Source organism: Furipterus horrens, unplaced genomic scaffold, assembly GCF_987537825.1.
Source record: "Furipterus horrens unplaced genomic scaffold, mFurHor1.1.pri manual_scaffold_3, whole genome shotgun sequence".
Lineage (NCBI taxonomy): Eukaryota > Metazoa > Chordata > Mammalia > Chiroptera > Furipteridae > Furipterus > Furipterus horrens.
The window spans coordinates 156,081,278-156,107,735 of NW_028327173.1; the positions used below are offsets into that span (position 1 = coordinate 156,081,278).

Sequence of the window (26,458 nt, forward strand, 5' to 3'; positions counted from 1 at the left end):
GTGTTTAAAAAATTAACTAATCTATTTGATTCCCTCTAACAAGCTAATTCCAAGGTGTACATATTATCCATGATTCAATAAACTAGACAACTGCTAAATCTCCACAATAACTATTAAATCTGAGGTAGGATAAATAATGATTGCAGGGGTTCTACACTGATCACATTTTCTACTAATCTGTTGCCCTTGGCTTTGGGGTCATAGAAAGAGATGGCGAAAATGTTGAGGGAGAAAGATAATGCAATGGGAGTAGCACTCCTTAGAAGTTTGAACCTACAGGGATGTAGAATTAGATATAGATTTAGAGGATTTCTTCTCCCCTAAATCACTGGAGCTGTTGTAAGTTACTAGATGCCGTTATTTAAAGTGATTTCTTGGTTAGCCATACTAATGGAGCTAAGCAACAATGCAAACATGAAAAACATTTGAATTTGAAATGCATTGTGTGCCTTTCTATTCCTATAACAGATATATGGTTCTAATTACATGTTTTACTTGAGTAATTATCAAGTTACCTTGTACTACCTGAATCTACACCTATTATAGCAGAGGTAAGGGGCTGAGGCATGAATCGAAAGACTGAGAAAGGATAGTCTCCAATTTAACTTTTGCTAAAGATGAGTCACATGTGGATAAACAAGAGTTAACTGAATATTATTAACAGAAAAAGTAAAATTCTGATAGTCCCCAATCCCACTGAAAACCAAATCCAACACTTTTATTCACGCTAACAGGTATGTTTGACTCTAGGCACCCAGGCCTGTATTGGCCTGGTCTTTCTAATCAACTGGAAGCCTTCTGTCCCAGACATTCAGCTGCTCTTGAGGCAGGGTAGTGAAGATCCCATGGGCAGCCTGATATGGTTCATTGATGACCTGTGTTTTCTAACACGTTCTGTGGAATTGGGCCTTTAAGGCTACAGTTTTTCACTGACCATCTTCTCTGAAAACTCTTGGCCTCTGTGTTTTCTCTTGCTCTTGATTCTCTGGTTTGGGCAAGATCAGATGACCGATATCTCCTGGTTTGCTGACAGTCCATAAGAGGTATGCCTATAAAATGCCATAGACCACCTAATGTTCACTATGAGGATGATGCTAACTGGCAAAGATGAATGGTTTTCTTGTAAACTACTGATGAAAAGTGCTCCAGAGTAGGTACTGACCAATCTTCTTCAGCATTCGAGGCACTTGTTTGAATTTCTTGGGATAAAAATCATATTCAGGAAGTTGCATGTCTCATCTGGGTGTACGGCCAAGTCACTTTTCATATGCATCTCTTCAACACATACTCCTTGACCTTGCAATGTCTGCACACGGAATCGTCTCAGAACTGTCACCAGGATGACTTTCATCATCACCATGGCAATGTATTTTCCTGCACAGCTACGGGGCCCAAAACCAAATGGCTGAAAATACCTGTAGGGAACCTATGAAAATGATCAGACAATTAACTACCATGTTAAAGGCTAGAATCATACAGTCTCTTTTTGATTTACTCTGAAAATACTGGTCAGTCAGAATGCTCTATTTTGGGGTCTCAGCCATACTGCTCCTTTACTGAGATGAGTGACTGTGTAACTCAGATAAGCCCCTTTCTCCATCCAATTTGACTCACTCCCTATGATACACACGTAACCTTGCACAGTACTCAGTTTTGCTTTTCATATAAATGTGCTGGGTAAAGCAATGCAGATCATTTTATTACAGCCACTGTTACTCAACTAGCTCTTTGGGATGGCCACAGCTTTACTACTGTTCTGCAAATCACCAAAGCAAAGGCTGTTTATATCATATAATTTAATTATAAAGGACACATTTAGGGAAAGATGTAGATTCCTGATCTATCAGCATCTAAATATTTTTAGTTATGCAAAAATTAATGGGTGCCACATCTGTTCTCTTGTCCACATCTAGACTTACACAGTGCCTGTCACATAGTAGATTCCCAATAAGTTTTTGCTGACCAACTGTCTACATGGCATGGGTTGCTCATTCAGAAACACAAAGAATTGGAGAACTGGATTAATTATAATTTTTCTATACCATATGCAAGTGGAAAAAGAAGGCACTAAGGGAATCATCTGGATAATACAGGTTAAAAACATCATTGCCTAAAATTTGACATAATGGAATCAGAATCTCCAGTATACTTCAATGATAGAAAAAGAAAAAGCTGAAGCTCTTCTAATTACTGGGTCCTATTTAGAATGGGAATTAGTGCTTGTGGGGTCATTTTGTGAACCAAAGGCATACTAGATAAACCAAATCTTTTGCTCTCATTTGATGTCCATCTGAAGCATAAGTGGACTTTCCTTTGCTTAGATAGATACTGCTATTCCTGAATTTACATGACAAAGTGGTAACTGTAAATGGAAAAGTAGGTTTGTTGGGTTAAACAAAATTTGCCTCATTTTAGTCAAATTGAGGTCCTGACTTTTTCACATTCTGACCTGTCATGTGGTCACCATGTGGATACCTCCTACGCCTGGAGACCCAGCGTCCTTGGCTTGAGGACAAATGTAGTAGTCATAGTCCAAGCTAGGGAAAGTGTGTGTTTCTGGTGAGGCCACAGAGGAGAAGAAGTAAATAGAATGAAATGTACATGGTGCAAACACAGAACCAGAGAGGATTTAACAGCTGCTATCTTAAAGAGTAGTATACTTGGTCTTAGGGAAGGGCACTTACATTCTTTGCAAAGTTTTCAAGAGTAAATTCATTAGGCTTGGGGAAAAATTCAAGTCTGTGCATTCTTCCAATATTCAGGATAATGTTAGTCCCCTTTTTCACTGGGTAACCATCGATGACATCATCCTGTAAGGCTTTGCGCATGACCAAGTCCACAACAGGCCGGTACCGCATGCTCTCATTAATAAAGTTTTCCACCACTTTTAATTTTTGAATATCATCGATCCTTATGTCTCTTTCCCCTGTGGGAGTAGATAAAAAAGACAAAGAGGTAATGTTAGTTTCAAGATGTGATGGACATTAAAACTCCTGTAGTTGCCACAGAACAGTTTGCTCTTGGTTGGAAAAAATTTTATATTTATAATCCTAACGCAAACCAGCAACCTGGGCAAAATATGTTATGTTTGGCCTACAGAGCATTTTATAAACATTCACATTTGAAGCCAATTGAAAGTTTGGGGATTTCATAGAAAAGCCTAGGTTTTTATAAAAATTTTAAAAACCTGGTAACACTAGACTCCCATCACCATATGGCAGCAACAGGCTGAAGTTGAGTGGCTGGCAAGCCCTTTCGAGGGGCAGTCCCTCTGCAGTCGCATTAGACCTACTAATCTGCTTCAAACATTTGCTGCCTGGCCTCTGAGGTCTTGAGAGTTTTGTCCCCTACTCTAAATTCTGGGGGACATTCACTTCTCTAGTCAAAGTGAGACAGTGACCTTAGTCAGTTTCAATGACATTTTCTCCTCTGGGTACCTATGTAGTCGTCTGCCCAGGACACGTCACTGTTGGCTGTGTCTCCCTATCTCATCAAGAACAACCTGTTGTGGTGGAGTGGCAAGAGCTGGCCCTGTCTCCTACCACAACAAATGGGGGCCTCAGATCAGCCCCAGGTGTGCTGAGATTGAAGGACACCCCCACTGACTCAGACTGGCCTGACACTAGTCAGAGAGACTCATATTACTCCCAGAATTGGTAAAGCTTCAGAGCATCCTCAAATGGGCTACCAACTTTGCAGAATCAAAAGCAGACCAGGGTCCTGAGGCAGCCCTGTTCCCTGTACAACTATGCCATTCAGAAAAGGTCTCATTTGGTCAGAGAACTCTTAACAGCCCTGCCCCTCACATATTGCTCTTTATACACTTAAGGGTTCAGTGGGGTGTGTTTATCTTGGGTGAGGAGGGAAGATGATGGAGAAGGTAAACAAAGGCATTCCCTAGAAAGGAGTACCGTGGGTGTGTATCTAGAGGCAGCATGGACACATGTGCAAATGATCCTGCTGCTTTTTCATCTTTGCAGAGGTCTAGTGAAGTGTTAGGGGGACATAATGAGGCACAAACACTTTTCACTTCTCAAAGAAATTTGTTAAAGAATATGGTCTCAAGAGTAGTCCCCCGCTTTGTTCCCCAAATGTCATCATTCTATGGTCTTCTCTCTTCACTGTACTGAGCTTGCTTGTTGACTTCCCCTCCCACCAGCCCATGAGCACAGGGATGGCCCTGGCTTGTTCACTGCTGTGCCACTGCACCTTCCACAGTACCCATAACCCGACAGGGATACTTGAGGGAACATTCTGGAGTTTGGAGCCTGGGTGGTATTCTGGCCCCTTGCTATCAAACTTGCCAGGCAGTTTCCTACCTATAGTAATGCATATTAGACCCCTCCTCTCACATATTTAACTTATTTTCAACTATTTCGAGCAGCACTGGAATCGTTTTTAAAAGATAGTGTCTTTCCACAATCAAATAACTTGTTTCACAGGGATTGTGCAAGGTCAGGAGAGAAAAGTCTACATCAATGAGCATGTATTATTTTTATAATCAAATAAAACCCAGAAAGAACTATGTTTTTAACCTACCTGGCACAATGAAAGTGTGACCAAATGTCTTGTTTTATTGTTCTCTGGGTAGATTATAATAAAGATTTTCTTTAACATCAGATTCTTAGGACTTAAGCTGGTGTTCAGAAGGAATTGTTTTCTAAGCTGTATTATTTATTTGATAAATTCTTACCAACAACATTCTGGATCTCCTTCATTATTGCCTCTTCAATGTTAGGGTGCTTTGCAATGAGAAATAGCATAAAGAACACAGAGACAGACATGGTGTCCGGCGCTGCGATAAGCATTTCCAATATGCACTGGTTCACATTCTCTCTTGTCAGGTCACCACGTTTCTGAATATTGAAAGAGGGGAGAAAATTTGGAAAAGTGAATCAAAATTTCACAAAAGGAGGGGAGGTGATACTCAAGGCTCAACAACTTCACCAAAATGAAATCATAGAAATTACATTTTTCTGTAATTGATTATGAACATTTTTCACAATCTTCAGCTGAAAGCTGAACTATCAATAACAAAGTATCTATGTACTTAGTGTCTTTGGACTTTCCTGTTTTCACATTTTATATTTTGTAGACACAGAATAGCTTCAGTCTTAAAGGTCAGTCTTACCAGAACATCTAATGAGTGGGCCATTTGAGTTGGAAATTATAGAAGACCTGAAGCAAGTACTTAAAAGCAGAAATATGCTATACGATCACAACAGGAGATCTTTACACACCTACACACAAAGAGTCATACACATTTGTTGTGTGGGAAGTACGGTTAGTTCAGGTCAGTACCTCAGCAAAAATCAACTCAGTGGCAAAATCCATACAGTCTTCCAGTTTGTCTGCTGCTGAAATCCTGTGTCTTTTTTCTTCTATCAGAATTTCTATGATGTCTTTCAAATCCTTGCTGGAAAAAAAAGTGAAAATATAATCTATCTGGACTCAGTTAAGACATGTAGAAAAGTGGATTCATTTGCCATTTGTTTAAATAAAATTAATCTGCTTTAATTAAAACCATTAGTGCTAACAAATAACTGAACTTATACTTAATTCTTCACAAATATCTTTAAATTACATATACATTATACTTCATATTAAGGAAGTAGAGTTTCTAGGTGCAGATAGCAAAATCAAGGTTGTAACTTCTAATTAAGACTTAAAAACTGGTACCAAAATCTAAGCCCAATCATGTTTTCTGATTTTTTATTTGGCCAGCACAATATATAAATGAAAAAACAAAACAAAACCAAAACCAGTGAATGTCTTTAGTGGGGACATGCACTTTTCCAGTTTGCCATGGGTACCTCCATTTTCTGTTGTCTATACCCACCCAGCCCACTTTTATTTGCCTGGCCCTCAAGACTATTGGGCTTGAAATTTCTATTCTACGCAGTAAACTCAAGTGACTGTTTATTAATCTTGATGTTTATCCTCACAACTTGCAGTGTCTGCCACATAATAAACACTAAGTAGATAATTGTTGAATGAATGAATGGCTGCATAAATGTGTACAGGCATTTTGACAGTGTGGTGGAGTAAAGAGCTCCTTGGAGTAAGGGTCAGGTTCTAGTGAAATTGTTCTCTTTCTACATAACCTACTTTAGGTCTCTGAGCCTTATGTATCTTTTAAAATAAAGAGATCATACTACGTGAACAATGAGGCTACCTTGAGATCTAAATTCTGTTATTCTTGGCTTTAAGTGTATGTGTTAATGGTAAGTGTTTTTTCCCCAATCTCAGGGAACAATATTCTGTATTGCATTAAATGTAATACAAACACCTATTTAAGGTAATCTGTGACTGAAAAGCCTTTCACTTGTCAAAATAAAAAGTAGAAAACAGTATTACTGTATTAAAGAAGCAAAAATATAAAATTAAATAAATAAGGATGGAGGTAGATGTTTGCAAATCCTTTTCATAAGTATATATTTTTAAGTACTAGTGTGATCAACACAAATACTGTATATGTGGAATCTTAAAAAAACAAACAAACAACCCAAGCTCATAGATATAGAGAACAGACTAGTGACAGCATGGGAACTGTAAATAATATAATACTGTATTGCATATTTGAAAGTTGTCAAGAGAGAGTAGATACTAAAGTTCTCATCACACAAAAAAAGTTTTAACTATAATATCTATGGTGACGGACATGAACTGAATTTGTTGTGGTGATCATTTTGCAATATATACAAATACCAAATCCCTGTGTTGTACACCCAAAACTAATATAATGTTATATGTCAATTATACCTCAATAAAAATATTGGCATTATTGCAAGGACAAGGAGGGGAAGAAATGAAAGGATTTCTCTAGGTCTTCACTGCTCTACGACATAGGAGATATAAACTAGTGAACTAACCATTGGAAAATGTTATATATAGAGAGAATGATTGCTAAGCTATTTCTACAGACTTAAGAGAAATTGTTATATAGTCTCATGCAGTAAGTTTCTATGGACATGCTGGCCAAGACCAAAGCTAAACTAATGACCAAGAACCATGACCAAACCTGACTTCAGTGAAGCAATGAATCCTTTATCTCATTGATCCAAGTCACAATAAGCTCTGGTAGAAATGAAATGATATATATAAAAATGAAGTATCCAAACATCCACCTAATACTCATTACCCATATGAAAATGTAGAAAGAAACATCAAGTTTGTTTCCTCCCTGGATACGAATACTATAGAATTTAAAAATACACAAATGCTGGTCAAGATGGAGGCATAGGTAGACACACTGCCTCCTTGCATAACCTAGAAACAATTACAACCAGATCTCAAAAACAGAAAGCAACCAGAACTGTCAGAAAATCGAGCTATGCGGAAGTCCACCAACCAAGGATTTAAAGAAGCCACATTCATCCAGATGTGTAGGAGGGGCAGAATTGTGGAGATGGGGTGGAGAGGTGGTATGGCGTGGAGAAGCGATGGGAGTGGTGGCGGAATGGATGGTCCTATAGTCAAGTGTGGTGGATAAAAATTGGAAAGGATACCCTGGGAGCGAGTGATCCCAGCCCCAGGCCAGACTGCACAGTCTAGGGTTCCAGCACCAGGCAGATAAACCCTCATCACCTCTAGCTGTAAAAACCAGTGAGGGTTAGGGAAGCAGAAAAAAACTTCTGGATTTTCACCACTTAAAGGGCCTGAATGTCTTAGAATGTGTACAAACCCCAGGGCAGCAGCTGGAAGGACACCAATCACATATGGGAAATGGGTGAAGTGACTGGAAATGGGGAGTGCTGGGCAAATCACCAGAAGCCAGGTAGTGGCACTGTCCCCTCTCTGAGCCCCCCATCACATATACAGCCACAAAGCAGTAAAGTGGGCTGTCCCATCCTGGCAATTACCTAAGACTCCACCCACACAATTTACAGGTACCTTTGCTACATAGGCCATGCTACTAAGGGAGTAAAAGCAGCTCTACCTAATGCAGAGAAACAAACACAGGGAGGCTGCCAAATTGAGGAGGCAAAGAAATATGGCCCAAATGAAAAACCAGAACAAAAACCCAGAAAAAGAACTAAATGACACAGAGATAGTCAACCTATCAGATGTAGAGTTCAAAACACTGCTGATAAGGGTGCTCAGAGAACTCATAGAGTATGACAAAAAAAATAAAGGAAGAAATGAAGGTTATATAAAGTGAAATAAGAAAAATATACAGAGAACCAAGAGTGAAGGGAAGGAAGCTTGAATTCAAATCAATGATTTGGAACAAAGGAAGAAATAAATATTCAACCAGAACAGAAAGAAACAAGAATGGAAAAAATAAAATAAATGAGAGACTTAGGAACCTCAGGGACAACTTTATATGTACCAACATCAAAATCATAGGGGTGGCATAAAGAGAAGAAGAGGAACAAAAAATTGAAAACTTATTTGAAAGAATAGTAAAGGAAAACTAGCTGCTCTTCAAACAAGTTTGGGAACTTTTAGAGATGGAAAATTTAAGATGGTTAAGGACATTGGGGGGAAATGTGAACAGAGGGAACAGGAAAACTAACATATTTAGTACCCACTATGGCCCAGGCTCTGTGTTAATTGTCTTCCATATCGGATCTCATCAACCTATATTTCCATTTTGGAAGGCAGGTTCTATTTTATTTTAAATAATTTCCCAAGACCACATAGTTACTAAGCGGTAGAGACAGGCTACAAACCATCTGTCTGCCTCTAGTTCCCATGGGCTTTCCACTGGTGATTAGAGTGAACAGTGTTTAATGGCTGGCTACTTACATTAAAAAACCTCATTGATTAGACCATTGTGTATTTGTCCCATTTTCTGCTAGGTTAGTCTAAGACCAAAGCAAAGTCATTTAATGATGGTGTCAGGATCCCTCTGAGACACAAGATACATAAGTAAAAAACAAAACAAAACAAAAACCACACATTTTATTGAAGTTCATTATGTTCATTATGAAAAAATTCTTTTGAAACTACTGTCAACTCCTACAAGTTAAATTAAGTTAAATTTACTTAGAAACAACACAATTATAAAATTATTCCATGTTTCCACTTTTTTCCAGACATGCAAAGAGAATTACAGGTTCAGCCACCCTTCTGTTCAACTCAAAATACACTGCAGTGTGTCAGTTGCAGATATAGAACTCTCAGACCACCTACTTGGCCCCCTCGCTGAGAAGCTGTCCTGGCCAAAGGCTTCTCTTACTCTGTGGTCCAGCCACATTCAGCCAAATTGATATAGAAAGTGTTACATCAGCAACTTACTCAACATCTCTCTTGTGGGCTCTAGTAAGCAGAGACTTGCTGAAGAGGCCAACAATAGCAAAGACACAATGAAAAAACAATCCAATCTCACAGACAAACTTTCCAAATTTGTGTTACTTACACAGACTTTTCATACTTTTTGTAGAGCCAAGAAATCTTAAAGAAGATGTCTGGTTTGAGAAGGAGAGCTTGCCATGCCTCAAAATAACCCTGGATTTTAACTACGATGGCATTTTCTGGAAAAACAAAGAAACAAACAAACAAACAAATAAACAGAAAAAGAGCAGAGCAATTGAGCAAAAATGAGCCGAAGAAGTGTACTCTGAGCAGAAACAATACCTACCAGTCTGGGGTTCTAATCTAGGCAAGGTTCCACCTTGAGTGGGCGTTCTAGCCGCTTATTGCCATTAGACAAATCAACACTAATTTATTCTGCTTGGCGTCTAAATTGGCTGAACTGACCAGAGATTTGCCAGTTTTCAACTTTATGTTAGAGACATAGCCTAGAATCTCACAGGCCCCTCTTTGGCTGAGCCTCTATGTCTCTCCTGTTTTTCTGGATAGTGGGGAATAAAAGGGACATCATTAATTATAGCTGTTGTGGCCTCAATTCTGGCACCTGGGAGGGCAACAAGCCATGCCACTCTCCTGTTAGGCAGCCAACAACCACATTTTAACTTCATTTGCTGTTCGGTAAGCAGAGCCATTAAGTGAATAATTTACTTGGGTTATGTACCCAATTAATAGTTTTTAATTATATTCTCACCTCATAGTGCTTTATCCATATTTTTTTTCATAGAACTCGTCACATAGCTTTCATATTTATTTTCAGTTCAGAATGTAGAATTCATTTTAGTATCTTCAATGCCTTGCCTTGAGCCTTACATATTGTCATCTCTTAATAAGTGTTTTCTAATTAAATTGAAAATGAGGGAATAGAAAATCCCTGCTTTTTCTGAATTATACAAAAGTGAAGGGAATAAACATTTTCAACTGCTAAATACCAGTCACTTTGCAAGGTGCTTTGCAAAAGACTTCACTTGATCCTTACAGTCTTGCTAGGGGAGTGGTAGTATCATCATTTGGCAGATGAAGAAACTGCAGGTCATAGAAATTGAGAAGCTTGCCCAACACCTTACAACCACTGTGGCAGGCAGGCCATTGGGCTGGAGCCCAGTTCTACCTGACTTCAGGGCGATGTCCCTTCCTCTTCATTGCACTGAGTCCCTTAGACAAATAGAGGTTAGCAAGGACCAGGTGAGAAGAAGGGAAATAAAATAACCCTGTATGACTTATGCAGGTTCTCAGCATCACAATCTATATAAAAGTTAACAGAGACATTTAAAATTCCCTTCACATGATCCTTCCTAATAATCAGAGCTAGCAGGCAACCAAGGATCAGGGACCTATAAAATATGTACCTGCCTAACCTGAAGAAAGATGTGTATAGAACAGGCAAGCTGGGATTGGAGCCCCTGTCTGAAAGGGGATCAGGCAAGAGGGTGTGACTAAAAATCCTCAGAGTGAATGGAAACTCCCATCCGAATGGCAATCAGACAGATTTCTATGGCTCTTGTGAAGAGTAAAGAGCAGGGGAGATGAGGCAAGAAGAGCTGAGAAGAGAAAGGGAGAGCTTAGAGCTTGTCTGTGTTCAAATAGAATCAGGTGAATCAGGCAGCAGCTGTTAGAGCTCGGCTGGTTGGTTCTGATGCCTGTAACGTTTTCCCTCTGATCTGTACGTGGCTGGTGGCCTCCCCTCATTCAGGCTACAGTCAGATGTCCTCTCCGCGGAGGCCTTTCCTGACCACCTTCTCCATGAGAGCCCTGCCCACTCCCACTGACCCTTCACTTACCATCTCCTTGCCTTGCTTTGCTTTTTCTTCAAAGCACTTTTTTTCGCTTAATATATTATAGACACAATAACATTACTTGTTATATATTACAAGTGAATATATATAGATATTTACTTGTTTACTGTCCATGTACCCACTGAATATAAACTCCCTGAAGGCAAGGACTTTGTCTTGTTCACTCCTCTATTCCCAGAACCTATAACAGTTCCTGCATAAGTGGGCAATCCATAAATATCTGTTGAATGAATGTATGAGTCAATGAACACTACTAGAAATTAATTCAGGAAAAATTACATGAAGCTAGACAACAGCAAAATGGAATTAATCCCAATGATTAATGTTTGTTTTTAGGTGGTGGTAGACTTGCATGTATGTATTTTAATATTTGTTTTTATAGTATAGTGAGGAAAGTAGCTTCCTGAGTGAGATATCTTGCCAGGGTTGTTAAAAATGCTAAATGGCAAACTGTATGTAAAGCAACTTTTTATAATGCTTGGTACGTAGTAGATACTAAATTAATGGTAGCTATCATAATTGATTTTTGCAGCAGCAAGCAGCATTATCATCGTCGTACAAAGTTTTCATACTTAGAGCTTTGAGAGAGGGTTATGTATATATATATGCGCGTGTGTGTGTATCATGCCCCAAAAGAATGGTTGGAAATTGTTAAATATGTCAGTTTGTTCGGTGGGGGGATATATTAATGACCAAGGGAATTGATCACATATATTGAGTTTTGACTCTGAGTAGAATTCTATTTCTTATAGCAATGAAAAGAAATACAAAAGAAATAGATCATCCTCCACTTTACAGAAATGTATATCTTATAAGTGAACAAGGCAGACCCTCTAGGAAAAAAAAATCTTAGGAAACCTCAGAAATGTTGAAAGAAAAAGAATGTAGAAAACAGCCTATTTTTACTTGGGCCTGCTCTCCCTCTCATCCCCTTGTTCAATAAAGGGCAGAATGTTAAGTCATAAAAATGAAGATTTCGGTACCATCAAAGGGGATCCCCAGAAAGAGCACATTGGAGGTGTCCAGCATGATGCGCCGCATGAGGGTCAGCACGTCGAGAGTGCCCGACTCATTTCTGACTTCCTCCAACCGGTCCAGATGCTTTATGATAGATTCAGCACAAATTGTCACCATGCGCACGAGGCCGGGGCCAGACAAAGCTGCAGGGAAGGCATCAGAGAGTGAGCCATCCTCAACTCCAGGACACACGCACACACACACAATGCGGCGCTTTTGGCTTTTTATGTCTGGCAGCTTTAATCATCCACAGTTTTTTACTCAATAACTGGGTGGAATTTTTCATATTCTTTTTATACTTTTCTTTATTCTAATTTTCTATAAGAATATATTGCCTTTATTGTTAAAAATGAGTGAATAAACTTTATTTTAAACAAACTATTCAAAATTAAACTTCTTCATGCTATGGCAAATCATTTGTGACATTGCAAGTAAAACATTTAGTACTGTGGTCACATATTACAAATCAGTGCTTTTTTCATATTTACTGTATATATCATATTTTCATCTAAAGAAGGTTTGGATCTATTTAGAGTGATACTTATTTTATGTTTCAACAGGTGGCAGGATATTGCTACAGAACTAGTCAAATTGGACCTTCACTATTTTATCTAACGCACTTCCTTTTTAATTGTTTATACATTTAAAATGCTAGTCTTATAAGGTACCAAAAGTATCCTTCTCTTTATTTTGGTTTCTCTTCAAACTACTTCCAGATTTACTTTACTCAACCAATGTTACAACAGCTAAGCAATTCTTTGCCTACTTAGCAGTCTTCCTCACTAGGCTGGGACTTCTTCAAGGGTACTGACAATGTTCCATTAACACTGTACTTCAAGTCCATGATACATAGTGGCCCTTAAAACATATTTGTCGAATTAATGAATGGATGAGTGAATGAATGAATGAGTGAATGAATGAAAATGGATAGAGTGAACTGGCTTTGATCTCACCCTTATCTCTGCTCCTGACCATCTGAGAAGCTAGTGGCTTCTGATGATAGGTGATCTATCTTGAGTTTAACTCTTAAAGTCCCCCTTTCTCTTTTTATTCTAAATTAGGCTTTAGAGTAATCTCTCTTTTTTATATTTTTTGCTATTCAGACTTGCTGTTAAAGTCAGAGCTCTTGAAATGCAAGAAAAAATATCAGAGAATTTTGTAGCCATAATATTCTCTTTAAAAACAGTCAGTTGCAGAATCCTCTGAAGGCAGACTTTGCAAATTAAGGAAGAAGGCCTGGGGAGTGGTCCTAGACTTTTAAGATCTCTACTTACATGTAAAAAGAAAGGTTGGGTTGGTGGCATACTTCCTGACTATAGGAAGGACTTGGCAGGTACGAGAGGCCAGGATATTGTTCCCTGGGTGACTATCACATCCACAAGTGGGACATATAATTCTGTAATGACCCAACACTTTGCCTGTAAGGGCTGGTTTTGAATATCATTGGTGGTTCTCTCCCAGACTTATGTATGAATTGTCTCTATGTCCAAGAGCTTGAAGCCAAATTTCAAACATATAAATAAAATATAGATGCTGATAGGTAGTGGTATGATGTAAATATGACTTTAATTTTTGCAATCAGCTTAAAAGTACTCAGTTTTATCCAGTTTTAAAAATTGAGCAAGTAATCAGTAGTTGAACAAGCAACCATCAATATAAACAATTCTTTTGGCAGTTTCAGGAAAAACAGGCTATTTCTTGGCCCTCCCAGTTCATCCCCCAGCATGGGCATTGCCCAGGTGGAACTTAACTCTTTCTCCGTAGACACACACAATGAGTCAATACCTTCATTAATATTACTACTTTAGATTCTAAAACCTATCCCAAACTTTCTATTAAATCAGAAAAACCAATAAGAAGCCCAACTCAAAAAGGAGATTCATCAAGAAATGTTTGGGGCTCTCAGTGATTATTAAAAATGTCACAAACAGCAGTGAAATTTCAATAAGCTATTAGCCCTCTATTTTTGGCATTTAATTTGGATACAGTTTTGTAATGTTTTCATTGGAAAATCTGATCTTCCATAGATAGGGCTAATCTTTAAAAAAAGTCACAAATATGTTCATGTCCCCCTGCTTAAAGTCTTGAATGCTTTCCTGTAGCTTCTGAGATATGTTCAGCTACTTGCCTCAGAACAGGAGTCTTTGGTAGCTGGCCCCGCCTCCCCTTTGGCCCCACACTTTGCATGGATGTGAGCAGGCATGTATCCGCTGCGAGGTCTGAGGTCCTACTTACAGTTCCCTGGACAGGGCATGCTAATCTATTCTTTTCTGCCCTGGAGTATCCTGTTTTTTCCTCCTGTGGAATGTGTCCATATCATGCTTTTACCTTCACTGAAAACTCACCATATACATACACTCCTCTGAAAAGCCTCCCCAGACCTCTCCCTGTGTTTTAGATGACCCACTGGTCTGTGCTCTGTATACTCTGCACACACGTCTACCCTAACACATCACTGAGGATGGTATCAGGTGAGCTATTAATTTGTCACTCTGCTTTCTCGCCATTACAAATTCCTTGAGGGCAGAACCATATCTTGTTCCTCATTGTGTTCTGGGCACCTAGTTCAATGATGTGAACACAGTAGTTTGTTAAACAAATGCATGAGTTTAGAGATTCTATTAATTCTTGCATGTCAGAATAGAGAATAATGGTATATGATAGTTTACTAATTCACATATTTCTAATACACATGGACCAAATGACAAAGTAAAATGAAACTTACATTTCTATAGGATCTTACAACATTATTTCATTTATTCTTCATAATAACTCTAAAATTCAAGTTCTATAGTGTTTACTACTGTTTATGGGTAAGGAAACTGAAGCTCAGAGAGGCTGAGTGACTTGTCCAAGGTCATACGGCTAGTAAAATGGCAGAGCTGGGAATCGAACCCACAACCCATAATCCTAAACCCTATCCTCTTTTCATTAACCTTTTCTACAATTTTGTCAGGCATAAGAGGATTTATCTGCCCCAATACGAATAGTAAGCAGAATGACAGTCCCCTAAAGTTATCCAGGCCCTAATTCCTGGAACTTATTGATATGTTACCTTACACAGAAAAGGGGACTTGGCACATATGATTGAAATTGAGGACCTTGAGCTGGGAGCATATCGTGGATTATTTGGGTGGGCCTACCTAATCACATAAGTCCGTAAAAGCCAAGAACTTTTCTCAGCTGAGGTAAGAGTCAGAAGGAGATGTGATGACAGAAGGATGCCCCATAGAGACATGATATAAAAAGGATTCAATCCACTGTTGTTGTCTTCGGAGTCAGAGAAAGGGGCCACAGGCCAAACAATGTGAGTGGCCTCTGAGGCTGGAAAGCACAAAGAAATAGATTCTCCCCTGGAGACTCCAGAAAGAAACACAGCCCAGCCAATGCCTTGATTTGAGCCCAGTGAGACCCATGTCAGTCTTGACATACAGAACTGTAAAATACTGTGTTGTGTTAAGCCACTAAATTTGTGATAATCTGTTACAGCAGCAATAGGAAACTAATACAACAGGGTCTACAGAAGCATTGTGCTGAATCTTGGTGATGGGCAGCTCTGCAGAGGGGAATCAGCACCCAGCAGGAAGAGGCATAGCTTTTCCCTGTCTCAGCAGCCACACAAGAGGCATGTAGATTCACTACAAGGCTGACTGGAGAAAGAACATTGATGGTGCATGGTCAGACCTAAAATATATCTAGCCCCAGTTTCCACCACTGGCAACATTTCCAAGGCATGATTATGTCCCTTGATGTTAATGTCAAAGTCTAGTCATGTGTATTTCCTAGTTGTTTCACTTTCAGCAGAATATGGTAAAGGAGGAACTCAATAGATGAGGAGGCTTGGGATCTGGTCTCTGCGCATCCATTACTCACTATGTTGGACAAAAGTCACAATTTCTCTAGGACTGTAAACCTCAACTATAAAACTCAGGCTGGATGAAGTGACATATACAGTCCTTCCTACTTTGAAAATTCTCTTAATTTTACTCCAAATTGCTTTCTGTTAAGACATCTGGGATGTCAGTCAATGATTCAGCACATTGTTTTCTATGTTTAAATTAAACATATGGCAGACACAGTCAATTCTTTTTCAAAAAAATGATCCTAAGTTTAAAGCTCCATGTCTTCTTTATGTCCATGAAATTGCTCTGTGCATTAATAGGAGGAACAGAATTTGTGGTGATTAAAAATGTAGGCTCTGGGTTGTCTCTTGGGCTAACATTTACTAATATTGGAATCATGGGCAAGTCACTTAACCTCTTTATGCCTTTGTTTTCTCATCTGTAAAGTGTGGGTGATTAGACTATTTTACCACCTGGGGTTGCTGTGTAATTAAAATAACAAGTGTTTAGAATAATGTCTACTATATAGTAAATGTGTAATGCATGTTAGCTCATATCATTATTTCAAAACTGCGAAGCAACAGAATTTTAAAATAATTTCCAAAAAAGGGCACATTTATAGACAAGAGCAGAATGTAGCCAAGCACCTGAGTACCTTTTGTAAAGAAAGGTCGCACCACTTTCCAGAGATCTGGGTTATTGTTAAATATGATGCCATTCTCATGCATGCCGATGCACTGCAACCCAAGCTTGCTGCCGAATCGGGAGATGTAGTGATTGTGCTTCATTACGTGGAACATACTTGAGGACCTGCAGAGAAAGCAAGCCTTCGTGTTAATTTTTAAGGGTCAGGAGAACTCCTGGTGATGATTTTCACTACCAGGTAGCCCTCTCAGCAAATGCATGTTGACCTAACTGCCATGCATGATTTCTAATATTCATATTGAGAAAAGCACTTCGGTTAGCCTAAAAACATCCCTCTCCAGTCAAAACATTTCTATTTACTGACTCCCTGTTCGATCATTAGGAAGATAGAACATACACACATAATTTCTTATTTTCCTTTCTTCTCTAACTCCCAAGTCACCAAAATACTGGGCTCAGAGCTGCAAAGCTGTTAAGAAGCTGAATTCTCCATATCACCTGAGTCCTGAGAGCCTCCAGTCCTGCAGAGACTGTCCAGCCCCTGATGCCCCTGCTAGAGTGAACCTCAGATCAGGAGTTGCCAGAATTGCTGAAGTGTTCTTCAGTTTGGAACTGGCAATAAGCCCAGAGTCTCTAATCAGATCTGGCTTTCCAGTGAGGTATCATTCCTGGCTTGAAGGCTGTTTCCTGGGCACTCCAGACCCAGGGCTTGGCTAGGTGGGCTGATCCTGGCAGGCCCTCTGTGGTGGTGACAGTAGCTATCTTGGGTTGTATATTCTATCATGACTCATTAAGGTCTCTAGGGTCACAGAGTTCTCCCAGGATATAGGACATAGGGAGACATTAGATTGCCTTTGATATAGCAACACTGGGACTTTGCCAATAACCCAGGCTTCCTTGAACTTCGCAGCTTCTCCTCCATTATTCCACTTATATCCCTACTACCATGCTCAGCTTTTAAGGCCTAGAAAGATCCTTCAGAAAAAGTAGGAAGGAAAAGGCAGCTCCTTTTGTCTCTCCCTGCCGCCCCCACTCCCCCACCCATTTCTTTCTTTAGGAGCTGCTTCCTGCCCTGGCCTGCTAGTCTAATTTGGGCATGATGAGGTACTGAGAGTTTTAAAATGTTGTAAAATTTTGGGATGAGGTAGAAGAGAGTATGGGGGGATAAGTGGTGATGGAGGGAGACTTGACTTGGTGTGGTAAACACACGAGACACAGATGATGTACACCTGAAATCTATATAATTTTATTAACCAAAATCACCCCAATAAATTTAATAAAAAGGAAAAAAAAACTTTTTAAATAATAAAATGTGATAAAATTCGAGCTGAAAAAGTCATAGGGACCTGCACATGTGAAGAGAATATTACCTTCTTAGGAGAGCACTATGGAATTCTTCTGTAGAGAGGCAGTCATGAAAGGATGTTTTATTAAGACTGCTTAGCTATTAACCTATGGCACTAGAAAGATAACTGAAATAATTTAAGTAATTTCATAATCAAAAGGATAAGGGATAACAGGACAGTTATTCTCTTTAGGGTAAAGAGTAGGGTGGGTTTATTGGATGGGAACGCAAGCAGCGCAGGAGGGTCAAGAGCTGGGATGAGTGCTGTATGTGCAACGACTGGGGAAGGAGAGGACTCTTGGGAGAAAAGAGGTCTGTTGGAAATTTATGAGGTTGAGAATTGTGGGGTAGATGGAATAAATTCTTTTATTCACCTACCAAGAGAAAAATTAAGAAATGCTGTGGGTGACTGCATTTTCTGTGGAAAGGGCCTCAGGCTGGAAAATAGGTGAGTGCAGGGCCCCAAAAGAAGCAGGCCACCTGGACAAGGGCTCAGTGACTGCTGCAGCCATGAGCAGCTTGGTTGGGAAACCAGAAGTCAAAGTTGACCTTAGTTAATAACCTATGTGGCTGAACCTCTGTCTGGTGAGTAAATGGAAGGTATGTGAAGATAGATGGGATGATATATATCAGAGGATAGAGAAGATAATCAGCAGGACCCGAGGCGATCATCTGTCCATTGTTTGCATAAATGCCAACATGGTATTGTAGGCATAGACCAGACACAAACACCACTTGGAGAAATCAAATGAGGTCATCTGAAGGATCCAGAAGGAAGTCAGTGTAGTGAGGATACAAGGCAGACAAAACAGAGCAGAAAGAGGTACAGGGAGCCAGACCCCAAAATCCTCATTCACAGGACTGCATGGTTATGGTTGAGTGAGTGAGCAGGGAGAAAGGTCACAGCTCAGCCATCTCCCTCCAACGCCAAGTCGTGTGATATATAAATCTGGAGCATGCTACCTCTGAGTTATGGGGTTCTCAGCCAGAGGATCACAGAATTGGTGCTCGGGCACAAACCAGGTCTCATTTGTCACCCTCTGCTTCTGATGCTAACAAAGCATGTTTCAAGTCTATTACCTAGGCTCCTCTGAGAGGTACGACAACAAGCTCCTCAGATTACAAGGCCTATGTCACAGTATTTGTATGTGGACAATACCGCCAAATGCAAATTTCCAACAAAATATAAGCATAAGCAGATTTACTTCTCTCCGTATGTTTTTCTGCAACTTCAAAAAATTTCCATATGAGTATATTCAAATTGATAGCCATTTTTTTCTGGAGATAATGAGGAAAGGAAGCAGGGTTTGGGAATTTAAAAAAGGGCAGAGTGGTGTTCTGCAGTGCAACTATAGGAGACGTGAAGATAGCTGAGGCAGGGCAGATTGCCGTTAGTTTGTAGTTCAGTTATGTGCACAGGGCAGGCGCCAAGCCATGTGTAAGGGTTGCCCATGTGTGTGCTCCAGTGGGGATCTGCCACGGGCAGAGCTAAAGCAATACAGCTCTTGACTTTGGGGCTTGATAACTGAACTGCACAGGTCTGCTAGGTAAGTTAAAATAGATGCCTCAGAGCTTTTCCCACATGAGGATTATAAATTATCCCATGTTTCTGAGACCAGAATGGAGGTCTGAGACAGAGATCTTAAAATTGGAAAGAGAATACACTTTGAGCAGAGGAATAGAAAGAAAATATGTACATTCTTGCAAGAAAGCAACATATATTTATAAACATCTCTGCTATTACAAAAGAGGGAAAACCTGGATGTTTTCTTGCGTGCTAGGGATAGACGATGGAAAGTAATTGCGTGGTTCCCAATTGTGCAAATTCAAGAGGCATAAAATATCATTGGTGTTATTGTCATTTCAGACACTATTGTTAATGTTTATTTTATTTTATTTTTTATTTTGGTGAACTTAATATATTTATTTGAGTTGTTGTGTGTTCACTGCAACTTTGGTTCTTGCTCCTCACTACTCCACTGCAACTTTGTTTCTCAATTGCAAATTCTCTTACTATGGGGGTTTTCTGAACACAAGCCTCAAAGGTGGTGTGTGGCAGCTATTGTACCGGTTCTTGTGCAGCTCAGTTCTTACAGTGGCTGGAGTGGCCATCTTAACACTTGTTCCTCCCTTTCAAAGTTGACACTTGGCTCCTAAAAGGATGACTTTGCCTTAGTGAGGTTATTTTGTTAATGCCTGAAACAAACACATTCTCATAGAAGACACTGGGCCAGAAGAGCCCTGTGCTGGCTGAGTAGGTTAAGCTGTAGGCTAAGGATTAGCCAAACCCTCACATTTGTGACGGATTCCATGGTACTATTCGACTTTAAAAGAAATCCCCTGAAATAATGGCAGTGCCAAGAAATGAAAACAGAATTATTATATGAAAAATTATTTACAAAAATTTTTTTTGTTCAAATCAAAAATTCTATATTAAGTAAAGTATTCTCTGGATTTGATTCCAGATAATATTCATCAAATGATCCCAAGTTTTGGATGTTTCCCTCTTCCTAGAAACAAAAACAAAAATTCAGATGCTTCTATTTATATTCCAGGGAATTAATTTGACTGACAAACAGCTAAAATTTTGTCCTGTATAGAAAAATCATGCTATAGAAAAGACTGAAATTCTTATTAATGGATTTCAGAATGCTTAGCTTTTCTTACTGTCTCTTACCTTATTCTATAATTAGAGCAGAAAGTAAGTAATTTGTATATTCTTTATTCACAAATTTGTATTTCAAATTTTTTAGTACTTAGAAGACAATCAGGACACTAGTTTTCTGCTCTGACCCCCAAAACTTTTGTATACTGCATTAACTACATTGGCCTGTCCACTTATTTTGAGGAATTACTAGTTAATTTTAAAAAAGAGAACAAGAAGCCCCAAACTGAAACCCAACTGAATGTTAGTTAATGAAGACCGGACTTTTAAAATCAATATGTCCTTTAGGGGGCGCCAACAACTCAGTTATTTTGAGTCAGAACCTCAGCCTTGGCCAAGGACAAAGCTGCCAAGACTGAAGTGATACAGCAAGCCAAGTGTGATAGGCAGGAAAGCAATTTTAACTAGGTATTTTATCAAAAGTAGGCTGGCTTTATCAAACCGGAGTAAACTGGGAAAGTGAAGAATAGAAGGATGGTGAAGAACAAAGAACTCAGGCCCAGCGCTCTCCTGGCACTCAGGAGCACAATAGAGAGACCATGCCCCCCCCCCCCCCCATCCCACTGCCTTGTGCACACACACTGTACACCAGTTGAGGGAGATGTTATGCTGACATATTGGGAGAGTGAGGATTTCTCGTCATGAGGAGAGACTGAGGGAGTCCCCAAGCTCAGAAGGAATAGGGGGTAGCATAAGGTTTCTGGTAACTGGTGTCATTGTTCTCCTTTAAACATAACTAAAATCAAAAGATACCTCCAAAGATAGAAAACCCATCATCTATACAAAATGGAAAGGAGCCAAGAAGTAAGTTCTTAAGTGGTAAGGAGGAAGCCACCCCCACCACTCCCCGTTCTAAATTTAAAGGACTCACATGGCTGTGGCCAGGTTCAAGAGTGATGAGTACTAGAAATATGGAGGACAATTAATGGAATAATTGGTCCCCAGCATTTAGGAATACTTGCCTTGTTTAGACCTATGCTATGCCTGAGGTTTATGTTCCATCAATCCTATCACCTTTTTACTGTCTTTTGCCCTTCTAATATCTTCACTTGCCCAGCTTAACAACTGGGGTCATTGCAAGAGAAAAAAAAAACAAAAACTTTTTAACAGAGAGATCTGACTGTAACCACCCTAGCCAAGTGATCAAATTTAGTATCATTAGTAGTGGGACAACCTTTCCTTGCCTGTTGATGTGAAGCAGTATGAAGTGCCTGTACTACTAAGGAAGTATTATTACAAACATGTTTAACCTGAATCTAATTAAGCTTTTAGACTTAGTTTTCAGTTTATAAGAAGTACAGAGAATAGAGAAAAATGTTAAAAGAGTAATTCAGAATGTGGAGCATCCTACAAGACTACTGACCTGGTCTCTTCAAAAGGTCAATGTCATGGGGGCGGGGGGAGTGTGTGCTTTTTTAACTTTCCTCTTTATTTGAACTTTTTCTCAATAGAAAGTTTGAAAAACTATGTTATTGTTTATCATTAAAATCACTCTCTTCCCTTGATCCACTCCTTACTTTGTCATAGTTGCCTGGTTAACTCAACCCTGGTTCAGTCCAATTCTTAGCTTACTCTGTTTATACCTGGCAGCTGAATGGCCCTGGGAACATCCCACCCCCACCCCGTCACATACACACCGGCTGCCAGGTCTCAGTTAAATTTAAGTGGGCCCTTAGTGCAGGTGGCAATTCTACTGCATTTCTCTAGTCCATTCACTCACTCACTCTTCTAGATGACTATTAGATCCTGCCTTCTCTCTTTAGATGTTCCACTTCCTCCCTGCTCCGCCTCAGCTAAAGACTTTATTCCCAATTTTACTGAGAAAACAGAAGCAACTAAAATCTCTGCAAGCTCCACCCACCAGGAAATGTGCCCATATAATCAACCTTGCCTTCTGTTACTCTAGATGAAATTCCTACTTTATGACAAACTGCTTGGAAAAGTTATTTAAACCTGCTGCCTCCAATTCTTCTTCCCCCTATTCTCTACTCCTGTCAGACTTTTGCCTCCACCACTCCCTCATGCCACCATGGTCTTGTCAAGGTCACCCATGGCCTCCCTATTGCTATAAATGCAACATTCAAATATCTGTATTCACACAACATGGTCGACAATTCCCTCTTCCCTGATATGTATTTGTCATCTGGCTTCCAGACCAGCCATACTCTCCTGGTTTACCTTTCTGTAGTTAGCTTCTTTTGCTACTTTCCGACTATGGTGGAAGGTCTTGTGGACCCTAAGAAGAAATATATCTGCCAAGAAGGACTCCTTGTGGTTAACTGGGCCCAAGTTCATAGTCTAAGTCTAGCAGCTATTGTTTACATGCTAACTGCATATGAGGGGAAAGCCACAGACTGAGCTGCCAAGCCCCCTGCTCTGTGTTCCTGCTCACTGAGCCAAACCTTATAAAAGAGTTACTGGAATCATATTTTGACCAGTGGACTGAACTGCCCCATCCAATCAGAGCTGCATGGCTTTCTCCCTCACTTCCTTAGGTTTTTATATTCTCATTTGCATCTTTACCAACCATTGAAAGCAGTTCCATAATGCCAATCAGGATGTGCTATTGCACCGATCAGTACTATTTGAACCAATCAAGTGGTGCAAATCTGGATTTCTTTTTGCATAGACGAGTCAATCAGGGACTAGGGTGGGCACTTTATTAAGTGGGCCTCCCCTTTATCTTAGAGGAGGGCACTTTCATTTTCCACTAGAGGCTGCCTTTTCCTGGTTTGCAAACTATGTATCTGAGTAAGTTTATTCTTTTCACTGCACCACAGACTGGGGAGTCCTGTTGGCATTGGATTGGTGACAGTGAAGTTTTGTGGACAGTGCGAAGGCTCAGACCTTGCTTCTTAACATCCCACTCAAACTTGTTCCACCTATCTCAGGTGACTCAGTATCTTCACTCTTCTAGGTATTTAGGCAAAAACTGTAGTATCACCTTGATTCTCAAACCAATCTGATAGCGACTATTGGCTTTGCCTTCAAAATATACCCGGAATTTCACCTCATAATCTTATCACTCTATTGCTCGCATCTGGACCAGCTGCACCATTTCTCGCCTAATTGCTGTCTTTGTTGCCATCTGTTGTCCCTTTACCATCTCTTCCTAACAGAGAAGCCAGAATGAGATACGTCACTCTTCTGCTTAAACTTCTTAATGGTTTTCATCTCACTCAGAGTAAGAGCCAGAGTTATTACAATGGCCTACAAGGCCCAATACGATTGGGTGTCCTATTCCCTCTCTAACCTCAGCCTGCGCTACCCTGCCACTAGCCGCACTGGCATCTCACCTCAGTGCCTTTGCATTTGCTGTTCTTTCTGTCTGGAGTGTTTTCCCTCTAGGTTTCTGCACTGCTTTCTCCCTCACTTCCTTTTTAGGTCTTTATTTAAAGGTGATTTTCTCAATGAGGCCTGCATTGACCACCTATTTACATTGTGTTCCCATCCCTGCAATGGGCCCTCCCCGTTCTCCTTCCCTACTTTAATTTTCTATATAGCACATATCTAGCTGATAATTTTGTGAACAACCATCTGGTTTGCCTGGGACTGTCCCAGTTTTAGCATTAAAAGTCCCACATCCATAGTCCCAGGCAAACAGATGGTTGATCACCCTACTGATATACTTACTATACATTGCACTTGTTTATTTTTGGTATATTAACAATATAACAATATATTTCTCCATGACTGTAGGGATTTTTGGCTGATTTTTTCATGATACCCAGTGCACATAGTAAGTTCTCAATAAATATTTCTTTAATGAATAAGTGGAAATCCAATAATGACTATGATAAGTTAGGATCATCCAGTATTTAGTATATAGTAAATTCTCAATATGTTTAAAGAATAAATGAATAAATTCCCTATAAATTTATACATATTAAAACATGTACTACTATAACACTAATTGGTATGTTAATTGTTAACATATATGCAAATATGACCCTAATTAGCATGTCAATAGCTAAATCTGCATTTTTTTGTATTCATGATGAAAAATAATGTATACATGCCATATAGTATCATGCACAACTTCTGTAGACCCTCATGAATTTAGCATGTACCTGCTTGGGGAATTGTGCATACTGTATCTACAGGTTTTTAGATGGACCTTCCCCCAAAGCCCAGAGATGCCCAGGTCACATCCTAGCAGCACTCATGCCTGCCCTTGGCCCCTCCCTACTACCACCTAACCCCCGCTCTGAAGTTCTGCATCCCTCACCACTTCAGAACTAAACTAGTTAGAAAGTTGGGCCATAATCTCTACACAGTTATAATGATTACAGATCTCAGACCTTTCAAAAGAAAAAAGATCTGGCAAACTATTCAAAGAAAAATAAAAAGCTTTCTGAGGTCCAATGGGGTCTTTTTAAGAGGTACAGGTAGTTCTGGAAGGGACCTGAAGAACAGGCAAGGAAAGGAGATAGGGACAAACATGTCCTATTCCTGCAGGGGGCTCAGCCCTTAACAAAATTGAGTGGCTCAGAGGCAATTAAAAAGAACACAAAGACTCCAACCAGTGAAAAGCCCATGAGGACAGGACAACAAGAGCTGGGAGAGCTGGGGGAAGGGCGGGCTGGGTTGTGTCCACTTCTCCAGAGTGAATCAGTGCCTGAGTTGACCACGTCGCTAAGGTGACTCTCCCAAGTAAGACAGCAGTGTGGTCAGATGCCACCCACCCCTCGCTGTAATGAGGATCCTACTTCGGAAACTGGCTTTGAGCTTCCAGGGAACTTATCCGATGATCTAAGCGTCTAGAATCTAAGAGTGATTTCTATTCTGGCCCCTGGTCCTTTCTCACGTGCATCATTCTTCACTCCAGGTCTAGTCTTACAGTCCCGCCACCTGAGCTAGACCTAAGGGTAACACAGTCAGACAAAGCCACTCCGACGTCACTTAGCTATTTCCTTTAGCCCAGAGAAAGGAAAGGCCCCTCTGCTCTGGAAGCTTCTTACCTGCTCTCCTCTCTCAAGCACCTCAGCACATTGGAACCACTTGGAGAGCTCTGCACTTTACTTGTCTGCTGGGGGGGGATAGGTGCCAGGAAGGCAGACACTGCCTTGGGGAATGAAAGAGCAGGAGCAAATGTTCCAATCCCCCAAGCCCAAATGTCATCAGTCCCAGGACATTTTTGAGGTGGTGGTCAGGTGCAAAAGTGAGTCAAGTATCGATTTTTAAAGTGAGAACATATCAAAATTACTTACATTTGGCTGACCAGAGTTCAATAGCTCAAGATAACTGAAATCCAAGAGTAATTGTGGTCTAGGCATGAGAGTGTGGTTCTCTCAAAAATCACCTGAAGAGCTTGTGAAAACACATCAGTGGGCCCCACCCCAGACTTCCTTATTCAGTGGTCAGGGTGGGACCCAAGTTCCCAGGTATGTTGATGTTGCTGGTGGAGGGACCACACTCTGAGAACCATTGCATTAGAATGGTTTCACGGTAAACCTAATGAAATGACATTTCCACCTGAAACTGTTTATACTTAGTTTATAAACATGGTCTGCCTTAAAAGTGCAACAACACCAAACTTAAGAAACAGGAAAAACCCAGGCAAAAATTGAGATGTTAGATTGATCCAAAATAACATCATGGCATAGTTCAAAATATTTGGAGGGATACATGTTTTTCTCCCTCACTTCTTTCTTTCATGTATTTGGTTCAAAGAATTGGGCTTTGAGGATACCATGGTAGTTTATGAAATAATAATGTAATCTTGGCCTGAAAAAAATTAAGATAGTTTCCAGAAATACTTCATTTTACTTCTGGGCAATAGTCTCTGTATCTAACAAATAATTCTAATAAATCAGTAAACAAATAATTCTAG

General features: G+C 39.9%; 1 protein-coding gene across 1 annotated transcript in view; it reads right to left on the minus strand.

The window, feature by feature from the left end:
* Positions 1 to 1,171: 1,171 nt before the first annotated feature.
* Positions 1,172 to 26,458, minus strand: part of CYP19A1 (cytochrome P450 family 19 subfamily A member 1) — a 31,824-nt gene continuing 6,537 nt past the window's right edge. The window contains exons 3-9 of the mRNA XM_090271996.1: positions 16,626 to 16,780; positions 12,095 to 12,271; positions 9,365 to 9,479; positions 5,302 to 5,416; positions 4,694 to 4,856; positions 2,685 to 2,926; positions 1,172 to 1,426 (exon numbers count right to left, since the gene is read on the minus strand). Of these exons, the coding sequence (XP_090128122.1) occupies positions 1,172 to 1,426; positions 2,685 to 2,926; positions 4,694 to 4,856; positions 5,302 to 5,416; positions 9,365 to 9,479; positions 12,095 to 12,271; positions 16,626 to 16,780 (1,222 nt within the window). The remainder of the gene's footprint in view (positions 1,427 to 2,684; positions 2,927 to 4,693; positions 4,857 to 5,301; positions 5,417 to 9,364; positions 9,480 to 12,094; positions 12,272 to 16,625; positions 16,781 to 26,458) is intronic.